At 50.0% G+C, this 14,719-nt stretch overlaps 1 protein-coding gene across 1 annotated transcript in view; it reads left to right on the top strand.

The window, feature by feature from the left end:
* Positions 1 to 14,719, top strand: part of Plch1 (phospholipase C, eta 1) — a 54,409-nt gene that overhangs the window by 35,805 nt on the left and 3,885 nt on the right. Inside the window, exons 10-21 of the mRNA XM_013016129.1 lie at positions 1,210 to 1,371; positions 2,010 to 2,081; positions 2,923 to 3,014; positions 5,619 to 5,716; positions 7,524 to 7,703; positions 7,834 to 7,941; positions 8,681 to 8,805; positions 8,890 to 8,974; positions 10,740 to 10,886; positions 11,454 to 11,533; positions 12,839 to 12,898; positions 13,267 to 13,627. Of these exons, the coding sequence (XP_012871583.1) occupies positions 1,210 to 1,371; positions 2,010 to 2,081; positions 2,923 to 3,014; positions 5,619 to 5,716; positions 7,524 to 7,703; positions 7,834 to 7,941; positions 8,681 to 8,805; positions 8,890 to 8,974; positions 10,740 to 10,886; positions 11,454 to 11,533; positions 12,839 to 12,898; positions 13,267 to 13,627 (1,570 nt within the window). The remainder of the gene's footprint in view (positions 1 to 1,209; positions 1,372 to 2,009; positions 2,082 to 2,922; positions 3,015 to 5,618; positions 5,717 to 7,523; positions 7,704 to 7,833; positions 7,942 to 8,680; positions 8,806 to 8,889; positions 8,975 to 10,739; positions 10,887 to 11,453; positions 11,534 to 12,838; positions 12,899 to 13,266; positions 13,628 to 14,719) is intronic.

Raw genomic sequence — 14,719 nt, 5'->3', positions numbered from 1 at the left:
AAAAGCCGGAAGTGGCACTGTGGCTCAAGTGGTAGAGCACTAGCCTTGAGCTGAAGAGCTGAGGGACAGCACCCAGGCCCAGAGTTCAGGCCCCACGATCGGACCGCCCCCCCAAAAAAAGAAAATTATAACCAAGATATAAATCTTGCCAGCCTGCTTTGTTATGGACAAATGAAAAACATTTAGAAAAACGCAGTTGCCATTAATTGTGATCTTAAAATAATCATAGTGTCAGATTAGAGAAGTCAGAATTGTGTCCCCCATGTCACACAGTGGGGCAGGATGGAAGGAAATCTTGTCTCAGAGCAGTCTTTAGCCCCAAACACTTTTATCACCTGCTTTACCCTTCTGTGAGAGAAGCAATTTTGAAATACAATGTTGTTACTCATATTGAACTAAGTAGGCTCAGAAAACATTGTCTCCAGAACCTTCCTGATCCTCACCATCATTAAAAACAGGAAGCAGTACAATGGTACAGTCCTGAGTTTGGGAGTTACTTACTAACTCTGTGAGGCTTGAACAACTTGATTTCTGTAAGCATCAGACATGGGAGCAGAAAACAGTAAGACTGGAGCTGATGCAGGTTGAGTGCAGGGCTGAGTACAATTGCATGGAGAGTGGCTGGCAGGGGGAGCTCTTGATGCCAGTGATGGTTGTAGGGTTTGCTGGTGAACAGAACTGAGATGGCACCCTGAGGATGTCAGCTTCTCCAGGAATGGAGGGTGGATGTCACACAGGCATGTGACAGCACCCATCCCACAAGGACAGTCAGAGTCAGGAGAAGAGTTTATTGCCAGCAGAGGCTGACAAGGCCACCTCCACCATGGGAGAGGGAGAAATGGCACCTGTCTGTTTCCCAGGGAGCATCTGGGTCCTGTCGGGTCTAGAGGTGGGGGGTACTCGGCATGTGCAGCTGGTCACTGGAAACAGCGCGTATGCAGATGGGTGTAGGTCTGGGCAGAGAGCAGGAATGCTATGGATCCTGGAGAAACTGGCAGGGGCCCTGGGGAGAGTTCTCCTCTCTTTGTGAAGGGCAGGGTGGTCTCAGGTCTGGCAGCTGGGCCTCGAGATACATGCTGAGGATCTGGCAAGCCCCAAATGGAAGAGGACCTACTATCACTGTTGACTTGGTCAAAGAGTGCAGCAAGAAATGCTTGCCCCTTGCTTCTGTCTCTTAAGGGAATCCTGAGCACTGCTTCCTTTTCACAGAATAATGGGACCACCGAACATCAAGTAGAGTCTTTCATAAGGAAAAAACTGGAGTCCCTGTTAAAGGAGTCTCAGATCCGAGACAAAGAAGACCCTGACAGCTTCACAGTGAGGGCGCTGCTGAAGGCCACACACGAGGGCCTGCATGCTCACCTGAGACAGGTATGCTGTCCACACACCAGGGCCTGCACACTAGTGTCTCAGCCCACTGCAGGCTGGCAAAGAGCATCCACTCAAGACACAGAGCAGGGCATGGAGCAGGGCTCCACTGGGGACACCTTAAAGGTCACCATGCCCCTTACAGTCCTCCTTACCAACGACATCATTCAAAGCACAGACAGGTGTTGCTGTGGCTCACTTAAACAAGCACACACACACATACTACCTCATAGATATCCCTGGATCTCATTTGTAAGTAGCACTGCTGCATGTGATTGTTTTCTTTATTCCACAGGCTGTTGACTAAGTCTGGTCATTGTCTAAAATTAAATCTCTTCTTAATTGAAAGTAATTTGTCCTCACTCAGGACACATTCTGCACAGCCTGAGGGACAGGCAGTAAGGGCAGTGGAGCTGGGCACTTCTGTCCGGCTGGAGGCAGTGGGCAGAGTCTCGGTGCTGGCTGACATCCAAGCTTGCCCTCTCTTGGGCAGACCCACACCCAGCAGGCCGAGGTGGAGGCTGAGCAGAAGGGAACAGACAGACGGGACTAATGGGAGAGAGGGTCTCGATCTTCTTATCTACCTGAGCCCCCAAAAAACAGAAGAAGAAAAATACTTCTGTATACCTTTATCTACTCAGAACCCCGATGGGAAGGAAAGTGGGAAGAAATCACAGGCACGGGCCCTCATGACCAACTTTGGAAAGCACAAGGTATGAATTCAAACTCGTGAGCACGTGGTATAAAAATAAAGAAATGTGTATACCTGTTTCATTTAATGGAAAGATTCTGAAGGAAGAGAAGAATTTCAGTCATGAACATAGAATGATTAGAGGTTTCTTTATTTTAATTTTTAAAAAGAATTATCTTTAAGTGGCTATACAGAGAGATTTCATTTGGACAAGTCAGTTTCTGAGTACAATGCTTCTTTCTCAACATCACCCCATCCCTCATTCCCCCCCATCTCCCAACCCACCCATCCCCTTGGATTTCCTGGTTCCATTTGCACATATACACATGGATGAAGATTTCTTAACCAGGACCCCAGGAATGTATCAGAAAGCACGATGCACACTGAGAGAGAATATTTTGAATATTCCCACCCTTAACATGCCCCAACCACAGTGTGTGAGGAGAAGTTTTTCTAAGAGCTGAGTTTTATGTGCCTTAGAATCAGTCTCTGAGCACAAAAGTCTAGATTTTGCATAAATATTTTAGTATAAGGATGCTGATTAATGTTTTAATATAAAGATCCCAATTAATATTTTAATATAAGTAAACAACACATTTGTTGTTTAATGCTGAAATTAGAGGCTATATTTGGTCTTTTTTCTCTCTCAGTTACTATTTGTCTCCTGTCTCTCTGTGTCTGTTTCTCTGCGTAGCTCTCTGTCTTCGTGTCTCTGTCTCCCCTCTGTCTCTGTGTCTCTGTCTTTGTGTCTGTTTCACCAAGCCAGTCTGTCTGTCTGTGTACATGTTGTGTTTAAACCCAGTCCATTCTCCATGGCATGTAGGATTTCCCCCATGTTACATTTACTATGATTTTTGCTGCAGAAAGCCACAAAGTCTCGGTCAAAGTCATACAGTACGGAGGAAGAGGAGGAGTTGCAGCAGAACCAGAGCAGGGAGGGCGGCCAGATGTGCAGGTGAGTGAGCTGTGTGCTTCTGGCCCAGGGTGCAGGGACTCTGGCTCTGAAAGATGGACTTGCCCTGAGATAGCAACAGTGGTGGGGGAGAGTCGGCACACCACCAGGCACTCAACAGACTTAGTCTCCCAAAGGAAGTGTATTCCATGGCGGATAGATGGACAGACTGACGGACAGCTATGGAAACATACACATGTGTACACACACCCGGAAGAGTGTTGTGTGTGGAGTCACACTGACTGTGGGAGTGGTGTACACTGATTTTTATACATGTGTGTGTTCCATTCTGACTTTTCTTGGCGAAGTGAACTATTGGAACTTTTTGTCCTGTGCTCTTTCATTGAATGTATTCCAGCACTATTAAGGTAGGAATTTTTTTTTCAAATTTTTTTATTGTGATTAAGTGGTTACATAATTTCCCAAATTTCACAGTATTGTGGGATAGTGATGCTTAGCTAAAGTCACAAACACATTCTAACTTTCATAGGACAAATTGTCTATCATGGTCTATAACATTTATGAGTTCTATGAGCTTTGCAGTACAGTTATTTCGTCCACATAGGGTGATATGTACATTTCTTTTGTTTTGCATAGCATCAGCTGTTCCCTCTTTCCCACTTGTTCCCTCCCTCCCATCCCTGCCATTGAGTTGCTTAGTTCATTTTAGTCAATGTCCAGTGCAGCTGATGGGTCCTGCTGTTATATTCTTTTCCCTGATTCCCTCTAGTTTATGTCATCCTCCTGGTTTCCCTCCAGTGTGCATATATATACAATACATGTGATCAGCAGCATGGGGTTATTTAGTAGTGATTTGGAGTGGAAGTCCTTTGTTTCTTAAGTCCTGTTAATTTTGTCATATCACCTAACATTTTGGATTTAACATCCACTTATCAGGGAGACCATGTGCCATTTGTCTCTTTGAACTTGGCTTATCTCACTCAACACGATTTCTAGCTCCATCTATTTCCCTGCAAATGCCATTATTTTGTCCTTTCTAATGGCTGCATACTATTCCATTGTGTATAGATACCACAATTTTTGGATCCATTCATCTGTGGTGGGGCATCTGGGTTGTTTCCATATCCTAGCTATTGTGAACAGTGCTGCAATAAACATGGAGGTGCACGTGTCCTTGTCTATTGGTTCCTCTTGTTCAGGGTAGATGCCTAGAAGTGGTATGACTGGGTCATAAGGGAGGCCAATCTTTAGCTTTCTGAGGACCCTCCAGACTGCTTTCCAAAGTGGTTGTATAAGTGTACATTCCCACCAGCAGTGTAATAGGGTTCCTCTTTCTCCGCATCCCCTTAAGGTGGGAGTTTTTGTTGCCATATGTTCACTGTTTTCTCTCCAAAGAGTACTCAAATGTCTATTGGGTGAATAAATCTATTTCACCACTATCCAATTCCAGAATATTTTCCTTGGAAAGACCCATAGCCCTAACCAGCTTCCCACCATTCACCTGTTCCTCAGGTGCTGACAAGCAGTCATTAAGTCCTTTGTCTCCATTGGTTTGCTAAGATGTGGGCTTTGAGGACTGGCTTCTGTGTTAAAGTTTAGTTTGCGTCTTTAGCACTCATCCACGTTGTAGCAGGCTCCATTCCTCCACCCACACATATTTCTCAGCCTACTCCCTTGTGCCATCTCCAGCATTTTGTACTCATCCATTACTTGAAAGACACCTTGCTGTTTTCTGCTGCTTGGCTGTTAGGAACACTGCCGTGCGCATTCAGGTCTAAACATTTTTTAAAATGTGCATGCAGGCTTTTATTTCTCTTGGGTGTATAACTGGAAGCAAAGTGCTGGGCAACAAAGTAACTCCATTTTCCCAAGGGACTGCCAAGCCATTTTTCAAATGTTGCTATCACTTCTATCCCGCAGTAAGGTGCGGTTCCTTTCTCTGAACCCTTGTGGCATCTGCCTCCTGGTCTGGCTGCCCTTTGTAGGCATGACATGGATCTGATTTGTATTTCCCCAGTGACTGACAGTATCCAACATCTGCTTACGTGCTTATTGGCTGTCATGACGGGGCTCTCGGTCAGGGGCGGGACTTTCCACAGACATTGAGTGGGCTTCCCTGGGGCAGAGGGCCCTGTGGAATTTGTTGGCTATTCAGGGCAGATCCAGAATGTTCTGTGGGAGAGCAAGGATAGGAAAACACCTCAGGAGAAGCAGCACTACTTGAGCAAGGTGAAGAATATGTGTGTGGTGGTGGTGGGGGTGTTAGTATAAAACCTGACTTGCAATTGTATCTCTAAAAGAAATCGTGGTGGAAACTCCATTTCTTGGAAGGGATGTGCTCTGGCCACCTACCCTTCAGTCCAGTTTTCCACTACTCCCCCTGCCCAGGTTTCAGTGGGAAGAAAACCCTCCCTCCTCATGGAGAGGAGGCTGTGGACCCAGCAGAGCCGAGGCTGCATCAGCCGTCATGGGTGAAGGGAGGGTGGAGGAGGAGGCACTGAGCTTGGGGTCCTGGCCTGGCTCCACCGAGGCCTGGCGCTGGCTGTGCGTCCATCTGTCATTCCCTCTGAGGCGGAAGGTGAGGACCCCGGAGCCCCGGGTACCCCCCCCAGGCTAACAGCATGACTCTTGGGGTGCACTTCGCAGGCTGGGCCGCCGGAGGAAGACCATGAAGCTGTGTCGAGAGCTGTCTGACCTGGTCATCTACACAAATTCCGTGGCCGCCCAGGACATCGTGGATGACGGTAAGGCCTAGGCTCTCTCCTCTTCCTCTCCCCTCTGCCCCCCCTCTCCCCTTCCCTCCCCTCTGCCCCCCCTCCAATGTCTGGCTCATCAGGTTGTTTCTGGGACTGTGTAGGATCCCATTGGAGAGTGAGGGGAATGGAGGCGGATAGGAATCTGCACTCTGTGAAGGCACTGGTGCTCGCCTGGTTGCTCGAGGACAGTTGCTTCCCACAGGGCTGAGGACCGGGCTAATCAATGCCGTAGGCAGCGCTGGGCAAGCAGGAGGCCTGCTCCACGGCTGAGTCTCCCATTGCCATTCCAAGAGTGACAGGCCAGAGGGAAATTAGTATGTTGCGAACGCAAGGCCTTGCAGGGCTCCGTACTTTCAGGCTATGGCTTTGGGGAAAGTATTTGAGTCGGTAGATTGGAACTCTCACGGAAAAAACGGGTGTTTCAGTGTCTGATGGTGCTGACCAGCAGCGAGCTGCCACACTGTGCTGATAAGTTCTAGCGAGCCAGACCCCCCGGCCCCCCCCCCCAGCTGAGCTCTTTTCGATTGTCCTCCCTTTCATCTAGCTCCTGGATGCTTTGAAATAACCACTGTCACATGCAGCAGCTTCAGTCTCATTTAATTTTAGTTCAAGTGACACAAAAATCAGGACCTCTGGTTTTCTCAGCACACACCATGGGGGCACGGAGATGGCTTTGTGAGGGCTTCCGTTCCTGTGAAATCTAGGCTGCTTTCCTGGGGCCTTCATGCTGCCTCACTCGCTATCTGCCTCTTCTGCAGATTTCCTGCCCTCTGGCCCCTCCTCCTTCCCCTATTCTCTCCCCCCTCCTCCTCCTCATTCTCCTCCTTCCCCTCCTCCCTCTCCTCTTCCTCCCTCCCCCCTCCTCCTCTCCTTCCTCTCCTTCCCCTCCTCTCTCCCCTCTTTCCCCTTCTCCTTCCCCTCCTTCCTCCTCCTCCCCTTCCTTCCTCCTCCTTCCCCTCCTTCCTCCTCCTCCCCCTCCTTCCTCCTCCTCCCCCTCCTTCCTCCTCCTTCCCCTCCTTCCTCCTCCTTCCCCTCCTTTTCCTCCCCTCCTTCCCCTCATTCCTCCCCTCCTCCTCTTCTCCCCCTCCTTCCTGTTGATTCCTTCTTCATTGGGAAAGATATTCTGCTTGAGTCATGGCATAGATCATAGTTTTGTCTCCTCATGCTGAGCAGATTACTAGAATTCGTGGTGTGGGTGTACTCTGGGTAGAGCATAGGACATCCGGAATGCACAGGGACATTAGCAGATGCACGCTTCTGCCTGGGCAACAGATGGCCAAGAACAAAAATAAAAACAAGGGAAGTCCTAAAATTGGAATTTGTGGCACTGGTTCTGTCAGGAAAGGCCTCTGTGGCAGTTGGCTGCATTGAATTTAGATTGTTTTTGCAGTTGCTTTTGTACATGTTAGTTTTGGGCTAAAGGCTTCTCTGCATAGCATGAAGTGTGGGTAAACTGAGTCAACCTACCGTCTGTCTGCACAAGGCGCTGGGTCTGTCTCAGCCCGTCCCAGACATACACAGACAGTACAGACTTGTGCTCTATCCCTGGGACCACGATGCTGCCTCCTTTTACCTTCCCTTTGTCCCTGGGTGCTGTGAATGTAACCTGTGTGTGGGGTGGGGTCACCTGATTCTGGGGGTGCTCGGGAGAGTTCAGTAGGTGTGAGGGCGGTGGGTTTGGGAGGATCTGTGCGCTCCGCTTGTGGCTTGCAGCCTGTCTCCCCATCCACTCCGGGCTGTGGTTCTCAGTCCCCTCTGCCCTCCCCCTCACCCACCCTCCCGTCATACCTGCCAGGTACCACGGGCAACGTGCTATCCTTCAGCGAAACCAGGGCACACCAGGTCGTCCAGCAGAAGCCAGAGCAGTTCATGGTCTACAACCAGAAGCAGCTGACTAGAGTTTACCCCTCGGCCTACCGCATCGACTCCAGCAACTTCAACCCCCTGCCCTACTGGAACACGGGCTGCCAGCTTGGTGGGTGGGGTGTGGTGTGGCGGGGGAGGGGGAGGGCTGCCAGCCCGTGGGGGTGGAGGGAGGGGCTCCGCCCAGTCCTCCGGCCTCTCCCCCCCCACCCTGCCCAACTCTCTCCCACTCCTCGCCACAGTGGCCCTGAACTACCAGTCCGAAGGGCGAATGATGCAGCTCAACCGCGCCAAGTTCAAGGCCAACGGCAACTGTGGCTATGTGCTGAAGCCTCAGCAAATGTGCAAAGGTGGGAAGCCTTCGGGCTCACTCCCGGCACCCAGAGGCCCAGGGACACGGCGGTAACCACCATGGGGCAGGACACTAGCCCATGCACCGTGTGTGATCCTGACCAGGGTCAGAGGGGTGCTGCCACCTCAGGTGCTAGAAAAATTCCAAGTGGTTTCCATGGGCCACATTGGAATGTCCACCTACTCGTTGTCCGCCATGGTTGTGGCACTGGAAGTTAGTCCTTCGGGGTTGGAGGTGTGGTCCAAGGGAGAATGCCCGCCTTGCACATGCGTGACGCCCCTGTACTGCCACAAAGAAAAACTATTTCAACTACACTCTAGAACCCATGTGCCAGGTACTAGCACTCTGACATCCTGTCTCCATCTACAGGTTCTGAGAACCATTATTCCATTAGTCCATGATCTGTATGACTGAGAATATGTAGCATTTGGGGTTTTTGTTATGTGTGCCAGAATTATCCCACTTCCTGGAAAATCCTCCTTTTAAATCCATGGTGCTCCAAACACCACAATTTAATATTTTTCGTGGATGAATACTATTCCACTTTGGATGCACACCACATTTTCTTAGGGGAGACGTAGGGTCCACAGAGGCCGTGTGGGAAATTCATCGGCAGAGGGTGTAATGGTTGTTTCTTGTGTTGCTTGAAGTTTGTGCACTTTGTGTGTAGTGTGTGTGTAGTGTCTGCATGTACAATGGATGTGTGTGTTCCACCAATCTCTGCTGTCTTGGCCTAGGTACTTTCAACCCTTTTTCTGGTGATCCACTTCCGGCCAACCCTAAAAAGCAGCTCATCCTGAAAGTGATCAGTGGACAGCAGCTTCCCAAACCTCCAGACTCCATGTTCGGGGACCGGGGCGAGGTGAGTACCCCAAGCCTCCGGACTCCATGTTCAGGGACCAGGGTGAGATGAGTGTCCCAAACCTCCTCCTCTTTATTTCTGTAGATCATCGATCCTTTTGTGGAAGTAGAGATCATTGGATTGCCAGTAGACTGCTGTAAAGACCAAACTCGAGTGGTGGATGACAATGGTAAGATGATGCTCTGTGTTTGCGCTTGGTGCTTGTGCTTGGTGTTTGTGCTTGGTGCTCATGTGTGGTGCTCGACAATGGTAAGACAGTGTTCACTGCTTGTGCTTGGTGGGTGTACTCAGTGCTCATGCTCGGTGTTCAAGCACTGGCTAGGCAAGAAAGAGCCAGAAGGAGACTCTGAGGGAGGCCCGAGGAAGGAAATCACATCTGTTGAGATGAGTAGTGTCCTAGTGTCCAGCATGGTGGGCTCAGCCTTGGTGAAGGTTTTTCAGCCTCTGAGCCTGAGCTCTGGGACGGATGCTGGAATTTGCTGTCACCAGTCAGCAGTTCTTCCTCAAGATGGCCGATTCTCCACAATGGGAAGTGTGAACTGTATTTTCAAGATCTGGGCTGTAACACTCACTTGGGAAACACCCTGGAATATTTTTTATCATGTTCTTAGGATGTACATCTCCCAAAGCTCTCCTAGAGAAACCACATGTCTGGTTCACATCTCATTCTCTTTTAAACTTTTTTTTTTTGGTTGGTTGTGGAGCTTGAACTCTGGGCTTGGGTGCTGTCCCTCAGCTGTTCAGCTCAAGGCAGGCACTCTACCGCTTGAGCCACAGTGCCACTCCGGTTTTTTGGTGGTTTATTGGAGATAAGAGTGTCACAGACTTTCCTGCCCAGACTGGCTTTGAACCATGATCTTCAGATCTCAGCCTCCTGAATAGCTAGGGTAACAGTGAGTCACTGGTGCCCAGCTATTTTTTTTTTTATTTTTGAGCATGTCAAACTAAAGATAAGCACAGCATACTCTAGCAGGTTTGCTTCTTGAATATTTCTTATACTGGAACAAAACAAAAATAATAAACAATGAAGGTTTTAAAAACGCATGTATTTTTTTTCTTTTTTTTGTAAGGCTTAGGATTGATCTCAGGTGTTCTACCTGGTGTTCTACCTCTTGAGCTACAGCTCCACTTCCAGCTTTTGGTAGTGAATTGGAAATTAGAGTTTCAGACTTTTTTTTGCCTAGGCTGGCTTTAAACTGCAATCCTCAGATCTCAGCCTCCAGAGTAGCTCGATTTGTGGGCATGGTTAAGGTTATATATTTTTGAAAGTCAGCAATAGGTATTTTTTTCTTAATTAGACAAAAAAAAATCCCAACATTGCTTATTTTTCTTTCTCACTGAGGACTGAGCTCAGGGCCTTGGGTTTGTCAGGGTGGTTCTCTACCATGGGACCACTTTCAGTCCTTATAGCTTGTTCTTCAGATAGTGTCACACACTCTGTCCAGGCTGGTCTGGAACCCCCAACCCTTTGCCTCCACCTCCTGCTTACTGTAAGAATTAAGAGATGGTAAATGTACAGCCTTCCTAGTCCCGCACAGCACCTTGGCAGATGGTTGGTAGCAGCATCTTCGGCAGGTGGGAAGCCGGTCTTGGAGGCGGCCCTCTGGGTTGTTCTACTCCATTTCTTTTGCACTGGTGAGAACTGACCTCGGGGCTGCTAAACTCTCCTTACATCTTTGCTGTAGACTTACTGACACATTCTGACGGCCGAGGTGCATCCTCCTGCCGGAACAGACCGTCCACCGCTAATGACCATCTACAGAAACCCCTCACCCCATTTTCCAGCAGTGGGGTGAGCCCTGAGGTGTGTTCTCAGGATGGCGTCTGAGTAGCCGGGTCATCTCTGAGAGCTCAGTGCCCACCACTGCAGCTTTCCCTGTCCTCTTTGCCCCCGGACGTCACTGGTATGATTTTCCCTTTCCTGTTTCTCTAAGGATTTAACCCTGTGTGGGAAGAAACACTGACATTTACCGTCCACATGCCAGAAATCGCCCTGGTGCGGTTCCTCGTGTGGGATCACGACCCGATAGGACGAGACTTTGTGGGGCAGAGGACCGTGACCTTCACCAGCTTAGTGCCCGGTAGGCGAGAGCTGGTGGGTGAGAGCTGGGGGTGAGAGCTGACAGGTGTGAGCTGACGGGTGTGACATGGTGAGTGTGAGTTGGTGGGTGTGAACTGGCTGGTGAGAGCTGACAGGTGTGAGCTGGTGGGTGTGAGTTGGCAGGTGTGAACTGGTGGGTGAGAACTGATGGGGAGAGCTGATGGGTGTGAGCTGGTGGGTTGATGGGTGTGAGCTGGCAGGTGTGACATGGCGAGTGTGAGTTGGAGGGTGTGAGCTGGTGGGTGTGAACTAGCGGGTGAGAGCTTACAGGTGTGAACTGGCATGTGTGAACTGACCCCTGTGCATGGCCGCTCTTTTGTTCTGGTTTTACATGGAGCTGGGGACTGAACCCAGGGCCTTACCGTGGCTGGCTGTTCCTCTACCTTTGTAAGATCCATGTGTGTCCTGTGTGCTGCACAGTTACATACAGCATGATCTATGTGGTGTGCTCAGAGAACAGGAAAGCCAAGGTCCAGTCACACGCCCCACCGTCTGCCCCCAGCAAGGCCACACCAGAGCAGGTTCCAACGCCATCTTTGCTTCCCAGGCTACCGGCATGTCTACCTGGAAGGACTCACAGAAGCCTCCATTTTTGTGCACATCACAATCAACGACATCTACGGGAAGGTGAGAAGGACAGAGGGTGGAAGTCCACACAGCCCAGCACAGCCCTGGCCCACGTCGCTGCTGACTGGTGACAGCAGAGAAACGTGAAGTTTAGCAAACTGGTGTTCAGTGGCAATGTGTCGGCGGCTTGGCGGCCACGGCTCCACTCAACAGGATCCTCTCCTCTTATCTTACCCAGGGGTCCTCTCTGGCCTTAAGAGAACCAGAAGATGATTGGCCTCCCAGGAAAACACGGATAGGACATAACCATGTTGATCGATGGGGTTAGACACTGAGTTTTACTGCAGTCCTGAAAAGGACTCACTTCTTTGCTGTGGGAAATGCAGGCTGGAGTTTTACCTGCCCCAAAGCTTTATACAAGCCAGTTCAGATGGGTGTGTCCACTGCTGTTCACCATGTCACCTGTGGATTGTGAATGGGTTTAAAACCACCCACAGGACTTGAGAGAGAGGTGGGGGGGAGGAGAAGAGTAGAGGAGAGGGAGGGATCACAGGGCTCCCTTCACTGTTGGTCTGATGGAGGTTGATATGCCTGCAGACAGTTCTCCTGCTCTGAGTGATCAGGACTTGGTCCAGTTGCAAATTTCAGAATGGATGGTGCAGGTGGGGCTGGGGCAGGAATGTCCAGAGCTCCCTCCTGGCCTCCAGAGCCATCCTGGATCCCTGCCCCTTGATGTGAGGTAAAAACAGAACCACCTCATAAATAAGTACACAAGTTTGTCTCCAAATGTTGCCTGGTGTGTAGTAAACACCCAAACAAGTTGGCCAATACTAATGTTGTTGTGACGGCAGCCACCAGAGGTTGAGTTGGGGGTCTCTGTTCCTGCATTTCAGATGAAGGGAATTAAGGATCTTTGCTTCTTTCCCATGGCTTTCTATGTTTAATCCCAGGTTTTGTGTATGCTGCCTGTTGGATCTTTCTACTGGCCTAATGAGTCACACCTAGAGAGACTTAAAAGTGATCCTAGGAATCCCAAGTTGAATCTACACTATTCCTTGCACTCATCATGCCAGAGGGAAAATAATACATTTGAAAATTTATTTCTAGAATTCTAGAAATACTTGGAAATGCGATAGAGGAAGTGTCTTGTGGGGCTTGTGTGTGTAAGTAGACGTCCATCCTTCAATCACCTGTGTCCTCACGGTGTGCTGGGTCGGTGCCCATGGCCCAGTGCTGAGTGGACGCTGGGTGGGTTTGGAACTGGAGGGCAGGCCAACGCAGGGCAGGCATTGTTTTCTGTGTGTCCTCTCACCTCCCTTGTCCAATGGGTACAAATGGCCCTGTGTCCTCTTCTCTCCTCTGCAGTGGAGTCCATTAATCCTCAACCCCAGTTACACCATCTTGCACTTCCTAGGGGCTTCAAAGGTAGCTGCCTGGCGCAGCGCTCTGTTCTTGTGGCCTGGTCATTGTCGGTGTTCATGGCGGCATGCTCGCTCATCTGCTCCAAACACATCTGTGGCTTCAGGGGCGCTGATGTTTGTGACAGCCCATCTCCCATTCCCACGCCTTGTCTGTGGGGAGGGGCCTTGGGGAAAGGCTGGTCCTGAACATGGAAGGTCGATGCTAAGAGGTGCATGCTGCTGTGCAGAGATATGGAGCGCGGCCTCCTCCGGGTCTCGCTGCCCCTGGATGGCTGCGTGCTCTCATTGTGCACTCATATCCCGTGCAGCTGTCATCACATGGGGGCTGGGACCACATGGTGTCAACGGTTGTTGGTCCTTTTGTGTCTTCAGAACAGGCAGCTCCAAGGCCTGAAGGGGTTGTTCACCAAGAGCCCCAGGCCCGGCGCTTCAGAAAACAGTTCCCACTACGTTCGGAAACGATCCATCGGAGACAGAATTCTGCGCCGGACAGCCAGCGCCCCAGCCAAAGGCAGGAAAAAGAGCAAAATGGGCTTCCAAGAAATGGTAGAGATCAAGGATTCCGTGTCTGAAGCCACAAAGGATCAGGACGGAGTCCTGCGAAGAACCACTCGGAGTCTACAAGCGCGCCCAGTCTCCATGCCCGTGGACCGGGGTCTCCTGGGGGCCTTGGCACTCCCACTCCCCATGTCCGCAGCCCCTACTGCCACCGGGGCAAAGGAGAGCTCTCCGGGTAAGAGGCATGAGGTTTCACGAAGCTGCCTTCACCCCTGTGGAGGATAGTAAAAGATACCGGAAACAGAAGGAGCTGTTTATTATTTATTTATTTATTGTCGTTCCTGGGGCTTGAACTCAGAGCCTGGGTGCTGTCCCCGAGCTTCTTTTGCTCAAGGCTAGCACTCTACCACTTGAGCCACAGCACCACTTCTGGCTTTCTCTGAGTAGTTTATTGGAGATAAGAGTCCCATCATGGACTTTTCTGCCCTGGCTGGCTTCAAACTGTGATCCTCAGATCTCAGCCTCCTAGGTAGTAAGGATGACAGGTATGAACCCCTGGCTCCTGGCAAAGGAGCAGCTTCAATGCTACCTGCTTGCCCAGGATGATTTCAGACTTCAGAGGGGAGAGTGCAAAAGGAGCTACTTGCTTCAGACACAGTCTTTCTGTCTGATATTGGGGGTGAGGTCAGAGAGAATGGGGCAATGCCCTGGTGTGTGCCTGTCGCCAGGCTGCATGGAGAGGGGAGAAAATTGCCAAGTAGGAGTAGACATGCTAGTTTTCTAACTGGCTTTCTGCGGTTGAATCAAACGTGTTGACTTTTCTGAGGCTGAGTATGGTGACACTTTTCTCCACACATATCCATGGGGATAGAAAACCAAATGTGGAGAGCAAACTGTCACTTGTAAACTCTCTGCTTCCTTGACACATGGCCGATACCATGTCTTCCTGTGACCTGGGCCCTCTGGTCTGTGGCTCCTGCCTGGTCCGAGGCCCCAAGCATAGCAGTCAGGTACTGCTCACACTTCCTTCACCTCAGTGCCTTGCTGACTCTTATCAGGAATGCCTAAAGAGGAACAAAGAGGAACCACCATTTTGCAAGGAAACAGAGCTCTCAACTTTTATCTACACCCCCCTCTCCCATTCTGTCGTAGTCTTTTAAGTTCCGAAATTCTGCCCATTATCACCTCTCTGGAACAAATATGTTTTAACTGAATCTGAATTATGTCAGAGAAGTTGAATGTGGTAGGCAATCCCCTTATCAAAATCATTCTCTATGCATCAATCTCATTTCTAAAATCTAGTTTCCTACAAAAGCCATTTCGATCT

This window comes from Dipodomys ordii, unplaced genomic scaffold (genome assembly GCF_000151885.1).
Source record: "Dipodomys ordii isolate 6190 unplaced genomic scaffold, Dord_2.0 Scaffold30, whole genome shotgun sequence".
Classification (NCBI taxonomy): Eukaryota; Metazoa; Chordata; class Mammalia; order Rodentia; family Heteromyidae; genus Dipodomys; species Dipodomys ordii.
Note: the sequence above shows the minus strand (reverse complement) of the source record. Positions and strands in the feature narration are given on the sequence as shown.